This window comes from Lepeophtheirus salmonis, chromosome 6 (genome assembly GCF_016086655.4).
Source record: "Lepeophtheirus salmonis chromosome 6, UVic_Lsal_1.4, whole genome shotgun sequence".
NCBI lineage: Eukaryota > Metazoa > Arthropoda > Copepoda > Siphonostomatoida > Caligidae > Lepeophtheirus > Lepeophtheirus salmonis.
In genome coordinates, this window is record NC_052136.2 from 39,951,622 (window position 1) to 39,974,196 (window position 22,575).

The 22,575-nt window shown below is 31.4% G+C and overlaps 1 protein-coding gene across 2 annotated transcripts; it reads left to right on the forward strand.

Annotated features, from left to right (window-relative positions):
* Positions 1-471: 471 nt before the first annotated feature.
* On the forward strand, positions 472-11,183 carry LOC121120676 (protein-cysteine N-palmitoyltransferase Rasp). Of its 2 annotated transcripts, XM_040715540.2 has the most exons (7): positions 472-700; positions 1,132-1,280; positions 1,353-1,787; positions 5,161-5,301; positions 5,359-5,580; positions 6,700-6,907; positions 10,827-11,183. In XM_040715540.2, exons 4-7 carry the CDS (start codon positions 5,174-5,176, stop codon positions 11,064-11,066), a joined length of 798 nt encoding a protein of 265 aa, XP_040571474.1. In that variant the 5' UTR covers positions 472-700; positions 1,132-1,280; positions 1,353-1,787; positions 5,161-5,173; the 3' UTR covers positions 11,067-11,183. The 2 variants fall into 2 exon arrangements, with proteins under 2 accessions (XP_040571474.1, XP_040571476.1); XM_040715542.2 differs by lacking the exons at positions 472-700; positions 1,132-1,280; positions 1,353-1,787 and adding an exon at positions 4,615-4,750.
* Positions 11,184-22,575: the final 11,392 nt, after the last annotated feature.

Sequence of the window (22,575 nt, forward strand, 5' to 3'; positions counted from 1 at the left end):
CAAATAAATATATTGAGGGTGGGATTTGAAATCCAGAAAATTTAAGGATAATGTAAAATTTGAATACAGTGAAGTCAATCACTTAAACCAACCACCTGTTGTATTATTTTGCCACAAGACGGAACCACTCTATGTGGCTTTGTTTAGAAACAAATATAAATAAACAAGGCTCATACCCCATTGATTTTGAGCCTTTTTTGTTTATTTCTCTTTTTAGATAGGGAAAAGTTGAGAGATACAATCAAAAATTGCTTTGCCACTATAACAAGGAGTAATTACAGCCATAAATAAAACATGATATTTTACAGCCGTACTAATGGACAATATACATACATACACCAAATAAAACAATAGAAATTAATAGCCAAATGTTTAAAACAACTAAAGGTACATATTATTATCCATGTACGTTAATAATGACATCAAAGCACAATAGAATTTGATATTAGATTTCAAGCTCTATTAGTTCTTATTCACCATCAGTAGGATTGAATTACAATACAATTTTAATATTGTTTACAGTTCTACACAATATGTATACAAAAAAAAAAACACTTTTAATAGACAGTGAATGAAGAAACAACAAGGAGCATGACTGGTATCGTAGTAGGTCTCCCAAGATTTGAGATTTGGCTTTATTTCTCTGTATGGATTAGTAGCACCATAATATCAGTGTTTGAAGTATATAGAAACTCAAAAGGTGAGTCCGTAAAAAATAACTAAGCCAGTGATTTCCAACATTTTCATCAGTGCAGTGCACCTTGGTATATCTTTTTAAGGGGGCAGCTAACTTTTGCCGAATATTTGGGACTAGAGTTTTTAAACATTTTTTAAATAACCTTTGTTTTATAAAATACATGTACTGATTACCTCGCAGACCACAGTAAATATAATTTAAAAATCAAAATTTAAATATTGGTAATAAATTTTTACAGAAAGGCAATAAAAAAAAAGGGCCCCATGTTTTATTTTCTAAAAAAAGTGAAATTCTAAAAAAAGGAACATATCAAATTAAAAAAAAAAAAAATAGGAAAAAGACCCCTCAAATTTATCTATACTCACGCTAAAACCAGCAATTTTGGGAATCACTACCCTAAGCCCAATATACTTATTTTTTATATAATGCATTAGTATTTAAAAAGTCAAAGAGTTGGCTACATAATGTGGACTCAACGGATCAAGAATGGATGAATTTATCCGAGTTTATAATCAACAGCCTATTGCCTGCATGTTGCATGCATTTCATAGTCAGCCAAACTATTCGTCGAATCTACAAAGGAGTATGTCACATTTAAACGAATAAAAATATTGTTTTAATAAATGTATTATGACCTATCAAAAATTATATTCAGCTGATGTTTGAGATCAATTTTCTCCTGTCATCACTATTCTACGCTCACATCCTGGGAATAGATGCTCTAGTTTTTTTGTACATCATTGGATTCTCCTTTTATTTGGCCGGATTCTTCAAGAGTTGGTTTTTTGTCTGGGTACTGGCTGGGGCTTGGAAATACTTTGTAAAAATGGAAGTTGGTGGTCCACATGGGATATTGTGGGAGCTACACTACGTGGACCTTTTTCGATTCTATATCTTATTCACTTGGCTCCTTTTGAGAGGGATAATGTATGTAATGGACGTCGCCCGAGGATCTGCTCCAGGGATGGAGCGAGACGGGAATCTCATTATCTCATTCATTCAAGGGTATATAAGACTCATGGCGTATTTTTTGTATATTCCATCAATGTTGGGAAGTCCGCTCTTCATGTATAAGAGTTTTTACAATGCTGTAAGTTGAAAAACCACAATTATGGCTGTTATTTGAGTTTGAATTAATGGTTTTATAGAGTATTATTATATTAAATGTTATTTGGGGTCAGGTCAACTACATACACTCTTCCAAATAAAATACAAGTTTATTACCTTATACGTAATACATTCCACCCTTATCAAATTATATACATACTCTGACTTCTTTGGAAACGACGAAATCAATGCTAGGATTCTAGGAAGATCATAATAAAAAGAATGTAAGTAACATCCATAATCCTCTTGAATACCTAGCCCATAGACTGCGGAGGAACTATATACATATATTAGGGGCTACCATGAACACTAAATCACGAGTTTAGATGTCTCAAATGTTGCAGTTTGGAAAAATGAGACTTTTTTTATTGGCCGGTCCTGCTTTAGCTACTGTGGGCCCTATGCAAAACCGATTACGGTATGCCTAAATTACAATCGGAGTAGGGATAAAGATAATTGAAAATCGGGTTTTTACAATAAATATTTATTGTTTGTAGCGAACCCTTACTTTTTTTCAAATGATATTTTTTCAAAATATAAAAATTATAAATTATTTTATTTTTTTAAGGATTACATTTTAAGAAAAGGTCAAGTTTTCTTGTTGGTTTTTTTTAAATGTTTTAATAAAATGGTGTTCATGTTTCATAGAAAATAATATTCCTTTCTGTTTAAAAATAACTTTTCTGAGAAAGGCATTTATTCATTTCTCTAAAATGATCTTTTTTTTTTGGAAAATAAATTTCTAATGTTCACATAAAAATGAAGCACGTGTCCTATTGGAATTATGGGCCATATGTGACTACAATGGTTGCAGTGACTAGAGGTTGGCCTTGTATATTAGACCCATGTTTTTCTCCGGTCCTTTCCGTTCAGTAATTTAAACTATTCTTAAATCTTACTTCAATAACCGTATTCATTTAAACTTTAATATTTTTAACCAATCTTAACTTGATTTTTGTTTAACAAAATCCTTTTATAAAATAATGAAAAAGTAGCTCTTCATAAAGACGGACTAATCTATTCTTTAAAGATTTATTTTAAATCAAGGGCAACAAACGAGGAGGCTAAATTTAGAATTGAATTTCTCAAAGTTCGGTGTTCATGATACTCCTTAATACAGGTGGGGGGAAAAGTAATTCCGTATTTACCCTTTTATTTAATGCTTTATAAGAAGTGTTACAATAATCCAATTTAAGCCAAGAATGTCCCGTTCTCTTCAATAACTGGTTGCCTAAGAGAATCCAACTTCATAATGCAGTTCTCGTAGAAGCCATTGTCCCAATTGGCAAAAAACTCGTATATACAATGGTCTTTATTGAGGCCAAATTTGTACCTCCAAGCACGTTATCCATAGTCAGAAACAGGTAATAGTCACTTGATTCTAGGTCCAGACTGTAGGGTGGGGGCATAAGAACTTCCTATCCGAGCTCCCAATACTTCTGGTGCGTCATCATAGATGTGTACGACCTGACTGTAAACATGAAACACGATTCTGATCCTATTCACCAATACTGGCGGCTTCTCTACGATCGTCAACTTCAAAGTGGTCTAGTTGAACGGTCTAGAGTAGAAGGCATAATTTGGTGTGAAAATTTCTTTCTTTCAATTTAAAATGAAAAATCCTATAACTGATGATCAACAAAAACTGAATAAGCTTCGGCCCGCTATATTTTTGATAGCTTTAGACGCGTTTTCCCCGTTCAAGTAGTAAAATATGAAATTTTTTCCTTTCATATCTTCATACTTGACGCACAGTAATTCACGACAAACCCCGCCAAGCGTAATAGTATCAAAAAAGCTTTTGTAGGATACACATACAACTTTTCAACGCCTTATCGTATAATCCGAATTGACCAATAAAGAACAAGATAAAATTAGTTAAAAAAGTCGGGAGAAATACAAAATTACTTTGTTCACTAATAATAGTCATTCTGACCATTTTGCGATAACGACTACATACACATATTATGTCCCTATCCATTCAAGTTCATTTTATTGATAGAACTACATTATTTGGTAATTTTTTTTCTTTGTTCGATTAAAGTGTATTCCTATATGACATTTTAATTTTAATGAGATGTTTTTCATAAACTCAACAACATAGAAAAAATATTGCCTGACTTCACGATTTATAAACTTTTGCATTTTAAAATCAGTATATGGTTTTTATGAGCCTAATATTTAAATAAATGTCCTTATTTACTCACCTAATTTCAATTATGAAACTTAGTGTTTATATTGCCATAGTATATATACATATATATTTAGTACATATCATTAACATAAAAATTACTTTATGCGCCCAATAGCCTTTTTTAAAATAAAGTTATAGATCTATTAATTTTTCATATAGAAAATAGTATAGTTTTAAATAAGAGCATAATACAATGGTAATTATAAAAATAGTTCTTTTTATTTATTTTAACAAAATATCTTATCTACAAAAGTAACTATATTTAAAGTTACAAATCTTATAATCTTCAGGAAATAACTTTTATGTTACTTGAAGCACCTCTAACACTTTTTTGGACAAATTTTGATGTCTAAAAAAGTGAACATCGAGGTCCTATTAATATCAGTTTAAGGATATTGTTTTTTTTTTTTTGGTTAAATAACCAAAAATTTGATTTGAAGTTGATATTCAAATACCCATCAAAATCCAAGTTTCATGAACTTATGAAAAAGTATCCCGTCGCTATATACATAATGTAGCAAGAAGACCTGTCCGGACAAAAGAGAACAATTGGAACTCTAGTCATGGAATGCTAGATGCATGGGAGTCTATCCAAGTCATTTTGTCGAGTTGAGTGATGGATTCTTCTTCTTATACCATAGGTGTTGGGGCCTTTACGAGACTTTGTACGTTAAATTAAAGTCAACACACTTAGTTATTATGTGTCTTCCTTTATTCACTACTTCACTCTCTACCGTCCCTCTTCCAATCCGGTGAGTCACTTCAATTTCTATACAAAGTTGCTACACTCTCTCTTTTTGTGGAAAATAAATACCATTTACACCTCCAATAGTTCTTAGAGCATAATTTGTTTTTGGATACATTTTTTTTCGGTAATTCTTTGGAAATAAACATATTGAACGATATATGTGGTAATTCATGAGTTTTTAATAAGAAAAAATTAAAAATTAATTTTTTTTTTGTCAACAATAATTGTGGAGATTCAAATTTGTAATACAAAAATTTAAGGAAGATTAATTATTGATTGAAATTTGTAGTTTAACATAATACTGATGTTTATTCAGACCTGACTGCCAATGAAATCGCCTTATTCGCTAAAAAAGTTAACTTAAATGTTAATCAACAAATCAAAAACTATTTTAACTCCATTTTTTGTATTTAGATGAAAAAAGATTATGAACCCTGGACAAGTTTTCGAGCAGAAAAGTTTTTTTTTGTCAGTGGTACGCTACATATTTTGGTGGGGAATGTCTGAGGCCATGATACGAACATTTTTCAACGGTAAAATGGGTCAAAAACCTGAGTAATGCTTTTGAAAATAAATAACCATTAAATGCTATAAAAATAATCTTTATTTTAGATACTTGCTTAAAACAAGCCCATGGCTCCTCTGTGGTATTGCCTACATGAGTGGTCAATTCTTCATGCTCAAATATGTTGTTTTTTATGGAATGACGCGTCCTTTTGGTCTCGAGGATGGAATCGATGATTATCCGGAGCATCCCAAATGTATTGCAAGAATATATTCGTATTCAGCCATGTGGCGACATTTTGATAGGGGTCTGTATTGGTTCATACGAGAGTGAGTTTCATAACTACATAATGAGTATGTTCAAGGTCGGTTTTAGAGAGGGGAATTCTTGATGGGGGTTTGTGCTTAATGGAACTGTGTAAATATTTGAATATATTCACGGAAAAAAAAGACCACAAACTGGAAAAGGTCATTCTAAAAATTAATTATCTTAAGTAAAAAAAGTAATTAAATATAATATGGGCACACTAAGGTTAATAGAAATGCAAGGTTATCCCATAACGCGTGTACGACTGATATTTGACTTCCGCCACGCTTTTTAATATTGACGCCATTGTGTATGAGCGGTTGCTTGTTTTGTCAAAATCTGACTTTCTTGACCAGCAGTCGGTACGATACATCAATTTGAAAATTATAGCAATAATGACGTCATATACTATGATTGGTTGCGTGTTTTGTCAAAATCTGCCTGTCGTGCAATGCAGCCGGTTCGATACATCAAATTAAAAATTCTAGCAAGCCCGGTAACATGATGGTCTAACCTTGTATTTCTATTAACCTCGGGGCACACTAGACTGTTAATATTTTTCTCTCCCTGTACAAAGACCTTTTTGATGGGGACAAACCCGACTTTAGCAAAGTTTCATATGTGCTCAATGATTTGCAGATTCCTTGTTTTATCAAACAAAAGATATCAAAATGAAACCCCATTAGTTGGAGTGATATTTGTTCCACAAAAATAGAAAAATTATCTTGTGTTATGTTTGATGAAAACATGGAAACCACAAATTATTGGGCACATCTTAGAACCCTTAAAATTTTTCAAAACTAAGTCCACAATATTTTAAATGATAAATCTATGACAAAAAAATATTAAAGGTCCAATTTTTGATACATATCATCGTATTAAAATGGTACAAATGGTCAGCATAAACAGTTTTTGTATAGAAAGCGAAAAATATTCATTAGAATTTATTAAAAGGCCAAAGGAAGGACTTACCTTTGATAAAAATGGTAATTCTAAAAGTAAAAAGAAATTTGATGAATATTATGATGTTTTTTTATTAAAAGGATCTTTGCCTCAGGCCAGGCCCACTCACGCTAAAACCTACCTTGGGTACGTGTGTTCCTTCATTTTCTATCGTATTTTTTTGTTCTTTCCTGATATAGTTATATATACAGACCCATTATTCGAGAAGAATATAGAAACTCCTTGCTTTGGAAGTTCATATCATCCCTCATCAGCTTTTCCTTTGTGTTCATCTATCATGGAACCTATAAAGTCATTTTTATTTGGAGTATAATGAACCTTATTGCCGTGTCAATTGAGTCTCTAGGAAAATGGATTTCAAAGTCTGTAAAATATAGACAATTGCTGGTAATAGTTTTTTGTTTTTAAAAAATAATTATTAGAGATATGATATATACATTACGTTTTGATATTAAAAAAAAATTATAATTTACATTGCGTGAGGAAAATAAGAAAAAAAAAAATGTATGTATATACATACGTCTGTTATGCTGTATATTAGTATGTATACATAAAATAATTGTACCCGCAATCTTAATTATGAGAATTAATATTCTTCTACCCAGTATTACGCATTATATGTATATATTAGAGTGGTTCTAATTTTATTCATTTTTCAAAATGTTGGCAGTTTATTTTTAATATTTTTTTTTCCAATATATAATATAGTGTTTAATAGTCAACGTCAGTCTAAATAGAGAACTGTTTATTAAATAACTATTCAAGATGAGAAACCAATCTTTCAAAAATTCAAATATAATTTTCCTATGCAATAATTATGTATAATATAAAATGACGTATTGGTCATTAAGAGCTAACTCAAACATTTACTTTTCCAAAGGAAGCTTGGAAACTTCATTCTTTCATTAATAATCATTTTATTTTTCAATTTTTACAATAAAATGGATCTGAGAAATTAATTTCAACTACTAATTTCTCTATTTTTTAACATTAATATTAGACATCTGGGATGACATATAAGCAATAAAACTAATATTTATAACTCTTGAGTTACGACAATTTGGCTCTCATCCCTCGATATAAAGCATTTCCGTCTCTTTATGTATAACATATGTAAGATCCAAACTTTTACTGAAAAGTGTTTTTCAATGTGACAAAATAACTTACATTGACTATTATTGCGGTAAAAGTTCTATTTTTTTCATAAAATTGTGAAATTTACAACTTCCTTGGTTGGGCCCAACCTTTTTATTAATATGGCTAAAAATTTATACATAATTTTCTTTTACCAAATGGCAATAAAACATGATTTTATAAATCAAAAAAGTTTATTATATACAAAAAGCTGCAAAATTTAAATAAAGAAATATTTGCTTTTATATTTGTGAAGGGTTGGTTAATTAAATAATTATTTATTGGCTATTTTGCAAAGGTACCAAAAAAATTGGGGTTTCTGGAATAAATCCGGTTTTAATTACTTGAATTGGACAAATTACTCAAATTAAAAATGTTTGCTTGACATCAAATCTGATGTTGCTAATTTCAGATCTTTAGATTTATTATCCGTGGAGTTATTTTTGTTCAAAAAGTTGTGCAAATGACAAATTATGAGAATGAATGGTAAAAATGGGTTTTTGTATATTAGAAATTGAAGCAATTAACTGATTTTCATAAATCGTACTGCATGCCTGACTTGATTAAAGGCTTAAAAGAAAACTATGAAGTTTCAAATATTAAACAGAAAATTTTGATTTTAACCATTTTTGCCGAGAATATGAGCATGAGATTAATGATGCAGAATTTCAATTGCTTACAACGAATGGCAGTTCAGGCAAAGAAATTACTCGATGAAAGAGGCATGTTGTCATCTCCTAATCCAAAGGAGGGCAAGTCACTCGCACCTGATTCAATAAACAAAGTGGTCGAATTTTATTGTTCTGATGATTCAAGTAGAGTGTTACCTGGTAAAAAAGATTATGTTCTAATACGAAATCCTACTGGCAAGAAATACATAGGAAAGTGATTAATTCTGAACAATTTAAGGGAACTTTATCAGAGATATAAAGATACAAGCCCAAATTTGAGCTTTGAATTTTCAAAATTCGCTTCCCTTTGACCAGCAGAAGGTGTTCTTTCTGGTACTAGTGGTAAACACTCTGTATGGGTTTGCACTTTTCATCAAAACATTAAACTTATTGATCATAGGATCGAGAATGGGCGAAATAACAACTTACCGTCATGTTGTTGCATCTATTGTATGCAATCCTGCATTACTTACGTGCTACTTTCGTACTTGTGATTCCTGGTAAAGTACTGAGGATCCTAAAAATATATTACTCAACAAATTTGAAAACAACAACATCGACGAGGTACAATTTCAACAGTGGGTATCCACTGTTAGATAGAAATTAACTTTTATATTACTTCCAATACAAGATTTTGTTGAGCGTTTCTTTGAAAAAACACTCGAGCTAGCAAAACACTACTTTATTACAAAGGCCCAACGCAATTTCTTAACAAAGAAGAAATTACGGAGGAAGAAGTGTTGGTAATTGGTGACTTTTCAGAAAATTACAGTTTTATTGTACAGGACGCATTTCATTGGAATAAGACATAGGCAACCATACAGCCTTAGGTTTCCTATTATAAGAAGAATGGTTAGCTACGTCACCAATCTTGCACTATTATATCCGATAACAACCATCAGGATGTTGTAGCCGTAAATTTATACCAGAAACGACTTGTAGATCATTTAAAGGAAAAATTGAGACATATCAAAAAAATATGTTACTTTTCCGACGGGTGTGCTGGCCAATATAAAAACTGTAAAGCCTTCTTGTACCTCCCGTTCCACCAAGAATACTTTCAATTGTCTGCTGAGTGACATTTCTTTGCCACAAGTCACGGCAAGGGACCTTCAGTAATCAGTAAGAGTTCGCTTGTATAGTGAATCAGAGGAGTCAAAAGTTGAATCTGTTGTATAATTTAAAGTTTAAAATGAAAATGATTGACTCAACCATATTTTGTTATTTTATAAAATATATAAATTTCCAATTATATTAAACTTAAATAAGGATCCTATTTTATTTTATTAATCAACAGAAAATATGTATATTATATATAATACGAGTTTAAATATAGAACAATAATACCAATATGCTATAAAAGTAGCTCTATATACTCTAAATAATGCTCTTGTTGGAAGTGATCCCATTAAGATCCCACTCTGAATTTTGGACATGTTTGAAAACATATACTGATACATGTTCTACGAAAATCAAAACAAAATCAGGTTTGCTGCTTGGCAGGGGCGCCATTTTGAAAGCTGCACCAGAGCCCCAAACTTTTATTTTTGATTAAAATAGATTATGATTGAATATAAGTTAAAGCTTGTGTTCTTGTGCATCTTTTGAGGTATTTTTTTTAATCGAGCTACTGCAAGCGGAATTATGGCCTTCTAGACAACACTGGACCAACACATTAGGCCCAACTTTGAGCGGGCCTAGAACGCCCCAGATGAGTCATAGAACCCTAATATGTCACCCACTCTCTCATTTTATATAGAAAAGCTCCCTCACCAAAAATCCTCCAAAATCGGAGATGATCATGCCGTAAATTGCAAAAAGTGGGTGGTGTGTACACTTGACGTGGAATTACCCTTTTTTGAAATTGTCCCGTCACTACTTATGATTAGCATAAATAATTTCCATAGCAAATGTGTTCATTTTGTCAATTCAAATCAATATATTATTCTGATACTTTGAAGTATTCACAATACTTAAAATTGCTAAAATTCATCGAAAAAAATAAATTATTACATACATATCTATTAAATTCATAGACGAAGGACAAATGAAGGATTTAAATTATATATATCATTCTTCAGTCTCTTTTTTAATTACGGCTATTTCGAAAATACTGTCATGTGGTATGAAAATGACCTCTCAAAAATTTCATTTCCTACGATGTAATCAAAACGTAGCACATCTAGTTCAAAGTTGGAAAGGAGACAAACGTTATTTATTTCGTCAGTAAAGATTAAAATAGAACATTAAGCATTATTTTGCATTAATTAATTAAAAAAACACTCTAAGCTATACAATACATTCCTGCAGTTTTTTTTCTAAAGGTTCCCTTTACAACTTTTCCGCACTAGCTGTAATCAAACATCGAAAAAAATTTAAAATCAAACTGATCTTCTGTAGAATTTGATATCAAGTATTAAAAAAATATAGATTTTCTATTTTCCTTGGGCAAATTATATGAAATAACAGAATAATATTTCTAATTCTTCCTCCTTTTCCAGGATGCAACCCTTTCGCCAAGAGGTCAAAGACGTTTTTATTGCATTTGCATGACCCCACTCCTTCTCTTTTCATTTCTATCCAACATATACTTTTTCATTGGCTTGAAGCCTGGGCATATATACATTAGTCGCATCCTTTCAATGAGTATCAAGCACCAAATGGTTCTTGTCTTTGTCCTCTATTCTGGAATTCAATCCTCTGTTGAATTAGAGCGAAAAGAAATGTTCAAACTCACCTAATTGTAAGGCAATTTGTGAATCAACTCTTGGTACCTTTTTTTTTATTATGTTCACTCAATCCTATATAACATTGTATTTTAATTGTTTAATAATAATAATAGTAAAATGTGTTTTGTATTTTTTTCTGATGCTATCGTTTCATTTCATCTCACCGTTTCTCTTTTCATTTTTATGTATGTACATGCGAGTTAATCCTTTCAATGACATATTCCTCTCATTGTTTATTGAGAATCTTTTCTTTCAATCATTCAAATGGTGCGTTTTTTTAAATAAAAAAATATTGTTATGGTGCAATTAAAATATAACAATAACGTCATAATACTTTTATTAGATATATATATATATATATAGATGGATAGATCAAATTCACTAGTATATAGGGCTGTAATCACTGAAGGGGAAAGAGGGGCTTCGGCGCCCAATATTTTTTCAGTAGTAATATTTAATTTAATGATGAGTCCGGCATCACTTCAGTCAGGGTTCCCCCAAAATAAGACCCCTAGTCCCGGATGTGCAATGTTGAAGCAGAGGGATAGATTGGTCAACATAATGCCCACGCCAATAGTTTCAAATTCTTGAAAATGATTATATCCCTATTGTAGGAAATTGGACCAAAAAACAAAAAAAAATAGCATCGTTACTTGAGATGTGGCTTCAAATCTGCAAATGCTTAGGCAGGGAACTCTAGATAACTGGAGTAAAGACAGCATTTTTTCTTTTCCCACATGAGTCCTTTTTTATTTTATTTTATACAATAATATATCAGAGTAAAATATGGTCTTAATATATTGTATTTAACATTTTGAAAATGTCAAACTACAAACTTCAGCAAAATTGGTCTTTCTCATATTCTTTTAATTAGAGAATTTTATGTTCACACTCATTTTTACCAAAAAATAAATTGTAAATTGAAATATATATATATCAACAACTCATGAATATCGTTTCATATATATATTTTTGAAGAGTTAGCAGTGAAAAATGTAATTAAATGCAATTGAAGTAACTGTTTGTGTATAAATATATATAATAATGATGACTCAAGTGGGAAAAAAAGGAAAATAAAATTATGTCGATAGACCTCCATGGATCTAGAATTCCATGGCTTACCTCAACTTTTAATATGACAATGACTCGATTAGTGTGGATTTAAAAAAAATCTAGATATTTTTGTCTAAATAACCCAAAAATTATCGCTTTGTTAAAAAATAAATGAAATGGGAAAACAATGGGAAATAATGCAAGCCCGCAAAATAAAATCATGCGGGGGCACCTGATGCCAATAGCATTTTCAATGTTTGAGGAAAAGGCCTGTTCACAGAAAAGGTTTTTTATTCATGAGAGCTATTAAAGTAAACTTTGAAGGATCACTTACATTTACTAATATATTGATGGACCTCCATATTTTTTTTATAAAATTAAGAATATACTCGGTTCAAATAATATTATGAACGGAATGAACAGAAATGACTGATTTTTCAATTTTTTTTTAAATTCTAAAACTGTTCAAGACAAACATTGCCTTTTCCACACAATATTATGAATTTATTTACATACAGCAAATTTTCCTTCTGAGATCCTATTTTTCAATATTGAACTATCCTTGGGTATTTCAACTCATCAATTAATTTGAATACAAAACTACCGAGACAAGAAATAAGTCCATGAAATATTAGGTTAAAAAACACGATAAGTAAATATATTTTACTTATACTATGCAGATACGGATTGCCAGGCTTAGGATATCCAAATCCTGACTTTATACATTGCTATATATGAGGTGCGTCAACTTAAAAAGAATCTTGAATAAAAAGCAAGAAAGGAGAAATCCCAAATGATGCTTTTTACTTCAATATTTAATAGACATATTTGAGTCAGTTATAGGCTTCCTATTCAAATTGATGGGATGAGTTAAGACCCCCAATAGTTATAGCTATAGTTAAAAACTTTTATTTTATTCAAGAAACTTATTCATAAACTGTTTATTTTACATTCTTTTAATGTGTGGATCTACTTTAAGTAAAATATAGGTTGTTTTTATGCTGACAGGTCACATACATATTTACTAGTAATAGAATAAACAATTAAATTAAGGAAGAAGGAAAGGGAAAAACAATGAAAGGGAAAGTAATTTGGTGTTGTTTATTCTTTTGTCCTTGCAAAAAGGTGGTTGAACTCCAAAAATAAATAAATCATTGATGGGAGATAAAAAAAAAGGAAGATACTTCTTCTTCTTCTAAATTTAGTGTCCATCAAAGAGGGAAAAAACAAGTTATTTTTTTGTCAGTTTCACTTTCAAACTGTCTATTTATAGACCCCATCTTCCTTCACAGGGATCTCAATTTATTCAAATATGTATGTAGTATATATAGGTGCATACACAAGCAGGAATCAGCAGCCACACTAGCCAGTCAGTCTACTGCAGTGTGGCCCTACTGGCTAGTAATATCGTTCAAATCATGAGTATTTTGAACTAGTAATGTTTTTTCTTTTTTGATGAACCATGTTGGCTAGTCTTTAATTTTCATGACTGTCGAACCCTGTACAGACTGTTTCAGATCAATTTGGTATAGAGATGTAGACATAACACTTATATTCAATGTGTCTTCCATTTTGGTCAATGACTTTTACCACACGGGCCCTGCAATTTGCGGTACTTCTAAACGATTCATTCTAATTTTTTTTGGAAGAATACGGCTGTAATGCAATCTCAATTACAGAAAGAATTATTTCAGCTTGCTTTCATTTGCATTTACCACATATTGTCAACACTTGTAGATTGTATAATTAATATGCATATATTAATTATTTAAGACAATCATAAGCTAAGTAACCCTTTATTTTATTGTATATCAAAAGTATTGAAAATTTATTTTTATTTTTGATCGAACTATTTATAGATTCCCCAGTATAAGAAATCACCAAGTCTAAATTTATTGAGAGTTTTTACCGACGTCACAGATTGTATAGTTATGCAAAAACAAAGACATGTTGCAGCGATAATTGTTGGTACATGAAAGTAGTTAATAGAAAAAATGAACAAATTTACAAAAAAGGCGTGACATTTTATTTAATAAAGGGGGATCGGTACTCAGGATATCCATTTGTATATCATTTTGATAAGTATTCAACAACAAATCAAGTTTTCTAAGTTATTTTACCAACATTTGCAATGTTTGTAATACCAAACAGATCTGATCAGATGGAACAATACTAATAATTTAAATCCAGTAAATGGAAGGATACTCTGAAAGAATAGGGAGCATAAGCTATTGTCATGAGTCCATACCAACCAGAGAGCAATGGACATGTAGTCAAAGGCTTGTGTCAAAGCAATGAAGACAATTGTGAAGAAGACCGGTAAATTAAATGTGGAAAAATGTGTCATGGCCATGCTAGAATGGAGAAATAGCCCAAAAGATCATGGGAAGAGTCCAGCTGAAATGTTATTCAACTAACAAATTAGATCTACGGTTCCTACACTACCTAAAAATTAAAAATAAAATCAACTTTTAACATCGTGGAAGGAGATAAGGTATATGTATATGTGCAGAAGGAATGAATTTAATAGACTGTAATTGCGAGAGTTAATCTCAGAACTTATAACTTAAGGTTAGGGAATTTAAAAGTTTTTTTGTTAAGAAAACAGAGATATATAAATCCTTGTCAATGGGTTAGGTATGACTAGTTGGTGGGAGTCTGACAGAGTTAGCTATACAATTACAGTCTCAAAAGAAACAAATTGTGATATACAATAATGTGGCAGCATAATAAACTAATACTGAATAGATCACCAAATCAAGAAAGAAAAAATAAACTTTCTTTACTTCAGGAGCAAGGGTTTTTATTCTTTTTATTAAGTTTGGTTGTTGTTATCTCCTCTAAGATGGCTGACTTCCTGAATGATGACGTCATTTGAAAACACTCCATTGTACTAATTGAAGAAAATAATTGAATTTTTGATAAATCTCTCCATTGGTAAAATCCGTTATTGAAAGTGTACAGAAAAAAAAATACCATTTGAAATTCTAATTTTTTTATCTCTGTCGCATAATTTGCCCAAATGACGAAAACAAATGATAGTAAGACGCAAAAATTCTTTTATTTTCTTTGGGGGGGGGGCTACAGCCCCTTTAGCCTGCCCCCTGCGGACGCCCCTGTAAAGTTGAACTCAATTCATATTCAAACCTTTCGAAATATCTTTTTTTTGTCAGTCGGAGGGTTGACATTAACTTCCTGTAGTGTGTCCTTTGTACCCTTGGCGATATATTTTTGTTACTATATAAAAAAATAATTTTACAGATTAGAGATTTTGTAAGTTATGAAGTAACTTTCCGATTACCACTTAGGGATCTTCTATGAATGAAAATTTAAATAAAATGGGATACATATTATGCTAAAACATTTATTTCTACTTCAATTTTGATTTTTGTGCTCTTTATGATTTTCTTCCGAATAAAAACCCCGTTGTTTTTAGCATCTATTTTAGCTTTCTAGTAGTTAATTATCATTAACTTCTACAATCTAGAATAGATCACACTCAAATAAAACGATAGCTGAACAAAAATAAGCATGCTTTTGTTTTTATCCTATATCTCCTGGTGTACAAATGTCTGAGTACCAAAAAAGAAGAAGCCATGTGTGTAAAATCTCTTCGGTCCCGGTGTCAGTGCAGAAAAGGCTGCAAAGACAGTTAGCTTTTTCATCCGGACTGCTTACAACATCAAGAAGTCAAGAAGGACCAACACTAATGCAACATCAATATGTCTGACTTCTGGTCTGCATCCACGTGGTCCTCTTCTAGCCCTGACCTCAGCCCCTGGACTTTGCAATTTAAGGCTTCATGAAGAAGAATGTATGCTGCGCCTTTCATCCAATTTTGAATTCTCTCCGAGCTGTCATAATACCATGGATACGGCCTTCATTCTCAAGAGCTGCGAATCTGTTCGCCGGAGTGTCGAGAATATTGTTACTTGTAAAGGAGAACATAATGAATATAAAATATAGCTAAATAAAGTATTTAAACATATTGATTACTAATTGGTTTAGAGTTGTCTTTTTCTTGATACCATATTATCACATTTTTTGTAATTTATTTATACCCCTCACTGGAAGTTTTGGCCCTTAACTCTGTATATTGTAGTTATTTGAGTCAGAGTTTCTTTTAGATGATGCCTTCGGGTCATTTCTCCCGCTCCGCACGAGGTAATCAAAAATAAGGCCCTGCAAGGAGTATATTGTTAATAAATCAATAAATATTATCTATAACACAATGGGTCTTAGAGTTTATTTTTTTAAATAATTGAATTAATTCATCACCCGAGGAGTCGAAATTATTTTGTAAAAAAAGAAAAATGAAATTAGTTTCAAAATAGGAAAGTCCAGTCCAACAAACTTAGGCCTAGGCCCCAACTTGACTAAATAATAGCTTCTATATATGCGTGTACCGATATCAAAATGGCGGAGGTATTTTACATTTATATTATGTGTGTCAAAGGGGAGGAGCAAGTATATAGTGACGTCATCCTAGTACCTTGCCATAGGCCTATCTCCTTAATGTAACTTAATAAAGAATGAGGTATAGGATTTTGAAACTACTCATGGATGGAGTGGGGAGGGGGACGGAGGAGGCAAGAAGAAGGGTCAATACACCCTGAGTTTCTCTCTTTCTGTGTGTGTGTGTGTGTGTGTTTATAAATAATCACCCTTGATGTGATTTTTGTGAAGTAAACAAAGTTTATTTTTTGTTCACCCCCTTATTAGATCCCAAAGAGGAGTAGGTAGGTACACGGGAACATACTTATTTATATCAAAATGCTCATCGCGTGTGGAGCGCAACAACTTCTTTGTATCTACACATTATACATGATAGATAGGTACAATGAGTCCAAGAGAAGAAGCCAGATCTAAATATATATATTATATGTACATAGAATAGGCGTGATCCAAAATTAGCCCTCACGAAAAAAGAAACTCTTGTTAAATACCCACATTTAGAGCTTTACTTATTATCCACAAGACTTGGGATTTTGAGAGATTTTTTGGCCAAAATGAGGAAAAATATTTTTGTTTTATATTTACCATAATATTTGGATAAGTTTTGCTTTATTATATGGAAAAATCAGGATTTTAGAAAGATTTTCTTCCGTGAGATTTTGTACTCGTTCAGTATTGGTAGTGTTAAACATATCTAAGACCTCTAAACATCCAAATTAGTAATTGTAGCGAATTTTGAAGTTGATGAGACCTCAGAAGTCTTATTAGACGGATGTTTCTCATCATCACAACCACTGATTTTACGTCCAACCTTTTGCATAAATGGAAGATCAGGATTTCTGTAATTAAAGGAAGTTATTTTACAATTAAGTATTTCCCTTCGAAAATTATTTTAATCTTTTTTTCGTCCTCAGAAAGTATATTCAGAGATTATTGATGTATAAGTATTCCTTGTGTTTCATGATTGATAATGTTTCCGGTAAAAATGACAAACTAGCTCTGTTGAAAGACAAAAGGCTTCAAAGGCTTGGATCTTGCAATTTTCAAAGTTGAGGGCATTTTTTTTATTCAACTCACATACAATTTTCTGTATCTCTTCAAAATAGATTTTGTAGTACATGGCCGCCTTGACCCATGGCCCATATAGGATTCAAATTAAGTACATACAACCAGAGTTTGGAAAATATTGAACAAAAGTATTTTTTCTTCGTTGCAAGATTCAAGGAGGATTATTCAAAACTAATTTTGCCCCAAATTTCCCCTTTGTCTAATTAACTGTGTTCGGAATACACTACCAATGCACAAAACAAGTTATGGGGTAAGGTATTCGGGGGTTTTTTTGTTTGTAAACCTGGATCATCCATGGATATTAAATTATTTCATTATTTTCCCATTCTATCTAATGTTAATCCTTCATTTAAATTTATTTATTTTAAATTACGGTTGCGACTTGCTTATTCAAGTTACAATTTGTACATACATCGATACTTGTACACAACATACGCAAGAAGAAATTTCTCTTTAAAATATTCCCAAAAAGTATATTATATGAATATAATCACACAACCTCTTCTGTGTAACATTACACAACAAGTAACGAAAAAAAGAAGGAATTCTTTTTCTATCCCCCCCCCTCTACACTTCTTCCTCTCTCCTTCTTCGTACAATTCTAAAAAAAGAAATAATATGTAATAGCCAATGAGAGAACGAGTATAATTCATTCTTCTCTTACTCGCAAATCTCCTCCTTCGCAGCAGAAGCAGTGAGTAGAACAAATTGCAAAAAAATATATTTATGCGTAAGTTGTGTACATTTTGCGATTTCTGTACTAGTTGTAACTTGTATAATTTGCACGTCTAATTACGCTTAATTTGCTTACAACATCAATCATTTTTGGGGTAGAGATTAAAGGGAGTTTAAAATGCTGTAATTTATAGAGAAAGGAAATGTGTAACAAATGAGAAAAGAGGGGTGTGTGAGCAAAAACATGCTCTTTACTATGTATTTATGTGGAACATTAATGTAGACCAGTGCTTCTCAACCCATGTGGCTCTACCCCAAATGAGGTAGACTCACCAATAATAAGGGATTATTAATTGATTTTGATTCGAATATAAAAACTTTTAAAAAACATATTATCACAGATATAAATTTATACTATGAAATTAAATGTAACCCTTCTGCAAGTGTTGGGCTGGAGCCCCCACCCCAAATTAAAGAATGGTTGACTTTTACTAGAATTTTTTGTGGTCAGGATGAATCAATTTTACACCAAAATTGGGATAAACACTTTTTTTTTTTTTTAATTATTCTGTTCTTAAAAAAATGGTCACTCGGTCAAATTATGTGGCAGAGTATAAAATAATTTCCTACAAATTCCCAAAATATATATAATCTTGCGGACGCTGTTTGCTGTTTCCTAAGTCACTCAACAAAGCTTTTTAGCCAGTATTGAACCTGTTTGATTTCTATTTTGTTTTGGTGGGTTCCTCGCACCAGTGTTGCCAAATTAGCACATTTCCAGCTAGGTTTAGCCAAAATTAGCTGTATTTGGGAGAGGGTTTTTTTATACCTTCATTTTTTGTTTCTATAAACCGGTATTCAGTCCTGCAACGCAGTCACTCTCAGCGAATAAATTATATAACTATGTAAAAATATAATTTGCTTGTTTTATATTGCATTATGTCGAAAACATTGATATTTTTTTCAAGATGCTTTTAATATGTATCTCATGTACCTTACTTTGCTTAATAAACCATCGACACTTTTAGGAAAAATTCAAGAACCGATAGTTAGGTACAAATTCTATACAACACTGTTTTCAACTACTGTTTTGTTTCAGTCTAATAATCCTAAGCCGGACTAAGACCATTATGATTTTGTTGTGCCAAACTAATTCGGTCCTTTAAAAAAGTTTGGTCTAAACAGGTCTCATAGAAAAATTTGGTCTATATCGGCCCAAATGAACAATTCAATGTAGTTCTGTCCAAAACAAAGCAGTATTATTTAAAAATCCATATTACCAATTTTAATCATAAATTATTTATGACTTCTTATGTTTTTTCAAATTGTGAACACTCTACGATGACGTCATGCAAAGTTGAAACCGAGATTGCTAGGAGGAATTTCTTGGGATGGATGATCAAATTAAAAGTATATTAGTTTTTATTCACTTTATCTTCCTTTGGTTCCAACTCTTGGAGAACACCACAGAAGTTCACTTATTCCAGTCTTAATGAATTAAGAATGATCATAGGCCCTAACAATTGTCAAACTAACGCATATTTAAATTCATTATTTATTTTAGTTTTATGCTTATAATTTCATATTGCAATATAGGGATGGACAGATTCTGAACTATTTTGAATGTTATATGGTTACAGTATTTGTTCTAGAACATATGGTGTAGTCTTTAGATTTTCAAGGTTATCCAGATATTTATAATCTATGTCAGATCTTTGTTTAATATAATAAAAACATCAATGACGGCTGATCTAGAACAAAAATAAATTCGGTCCCTCATAATTTATGAGACCACAAAAAAAAAAAAAAAAAAAAAAAAATCGGTCTTTAAAGTTGGACTTAAAAATATCGTTCGACTGTTTGAGACGGCGCTCTGGACGGAAAAAATCACTTATGACAGAACCGTTAAAAAAATTATAATTTGAAATTGGTAAAGGGCATATGTACAAATATCCAGATTGGAGTTTTTTGGACTATTTGAAAGTTGATTAATATAAGGGTAACTAACTGTCTTTCTTTATACTTCCACGGGGCATGCTATCTACCTATAACCATGCCTGATACATACTTTGGAGTACATATGTTGTATATAGGTACTGTAGAACTTCCTTTTGCCTTCTTTTGGGAATCATCATTTTTTTAATCGTATGTATCATTATTATAAAATATAATACATTTTTCTTGGAATCATTAAGTATATCAAAGCTAATATCACGCCATCTTATATACCTACATAGGTAATATTATGGTATATTATGAAGGAACGTCTAAGGAGGGAGACATGGGAGAAAATTTCATGTTTCATAATTTCTTAGTAGAAGAGATTCATCCATGTTCAATTTATTCTTGTATGTACATATGTATGGATGGATATATTTATCCTTTATTTAAAAAAAAAGTAAAAATTCATTAAAACGTCTGTCAAATGGAAAAAATCATTAAGACTTTTGTCAACATGTTTTTATCTACTTACTTAAAAAACGTACAAAAGTGGAAACAGAAAAATAAAAAAGGAAAAAAACCTTTATTTTTTTGGCAAACAAGACTTTATTATTATTATTTTTTTAAAAAAGGCTTAAATCTCTTTCGGGTGGTCCTTTTGTGTATAAATTTCACGCCTGGCTCCCCTTTTGACTATCATCTACTTTCGTTATAATAATTTAAACTCCTGATGCTTGTTCCTGTCCCTCTCATTCGTTTCAAAATGGTAGTATATTCATTCAGAAATAACAATATGGTTGGTCCAACTACTCAATACTCATATTATATGCAAAGTACAGGCCGTATTTTCTATCTCCCCACCCCCTCTTGATTTTAACCTTTTGTCACAATTATTATAATGATTTACAATGGTTGGTTCCCATGGTTGAGTTATGTACTAACCGTTGAGGAGTTTTTTTGTCCCATTCATCAAGTTGAAAGTGGTTGAATATATACTATAATCATTCAAAGCAAAATATTAGAGTACGGACTCGAGTTCTTATTTCATGGACTCAGACTTGACAAATGAGTTCAAAACTCGCTATCTTGAGGTCTCAAAACATATACACTCAGAATTGCAGTCATATGGCTATTGGAAGAATATATTTTTTTGAACATACCAATAACCATGCTTTTATGCTCTACAATCCTTGATGTTTTTCTTGTTCAGAGCGACTATTGACTCATTAATCAAATATCCGTTGTTTTTTAACCAATTAAATATATTTCAATACTTAAAAATTTTTCTATTCATAGTGTATTATCCCAGTTTGGACTCAGTCTTGACTTGGACATGAACAAAGTGGACTCAAAAAAATTATGTAAAATATTTAAAAAATAATAACTAAATTATAATTTGAAGATATATTATTTAAATCAATTAATAAATTAAATTCAGTAATACTCCTCCATGGTCCAAATTCGATCGGTTTGGTGATGTTTACACTGAATATATGCAATTTTTTGTTACAAGGCTACTTAAATACCGTCTTGCGGTAGGAATTTGGATATCTGAAGTTTTTAGGAAGAAGAAATATAGTTAAGTGACATAAATGTCTTGGCGACAGATTTATTGACATATACAATATACATGGATTGGAACTTATCTATCTGGTCATTTACTCATTATAGTTGAGTAGCCTTGATCTGGTATACCTCCCAAATCCATTGTACCAACTGTTTGGATCATTATTGTACTGCAGACCTTGAAAAAGTTCAGTGTTTTGCAAGCTCAAGCCGAGACTCAAGTCCTTGCTTGAAGTCCAAGTCCTTGAATCTTTTCATGGAGTTTGAGTTCTTAGATTTAATCACATTATAATAATATAGGGGCCATACTGGAGTTTACTTGAGTTCAGTATAAACTAATCTTCGAGTACAAGTGAAGTCGCGAGTTCTTTGAATTTGAGATCAACTCTAGTCGCAAGTCTTAAAAATATGGACTCAAGCTCAAGTAGAATCGACAGTCTCGCGTCGGCTAAATTCACACACAAAAAAATGGAAGAAGGAATTAATCAGACTTTAAAAAGTCTATAATAAGAATCAACATTCACTCCCACAAAATCAACAACCCTTTCATTTAATAAATTGTAGATCTAACATAACTGTAAATCAATTTTACCCGCCAAGAATTCAATTGAACATTTTTAAATTTGTACATTTTTTTCATCTCTCCCTTCAAATAAAACATTAAAAGAAGAAACTTGTCATAATATCTCACGCTGAGGTATTCGTCATCATCTAAATTTATCTCATCACTCAAAAAAAAAAAAAAAAAAATAATAACAACATA

Excerpts from the sequence above, each read along its gene's own strand:
- LOC121120676 (XM_040715540.2), top strand. The coding sequence starts at position 5,174 with ATGAACCCTGGACAAGTTTTCGAGCAGAAAAGTTTTTTTTTGTCAGTG. Across the intron at positions 5,302-5,358 it reads AAAATGGGTCAAAAACCTGA|ATACTTGCTTAAAACAAGCC; the intron begins GTAATGCTTTTG and ends TCTTTATTTTAG. Across the intron at positions 5,581-6,699 it reads CTGTATTGGTTCATACGAGA|TTATATATACAGACCCATTA; the intron begins GTGAGTTTCATA and ends TTCCTGATATAG.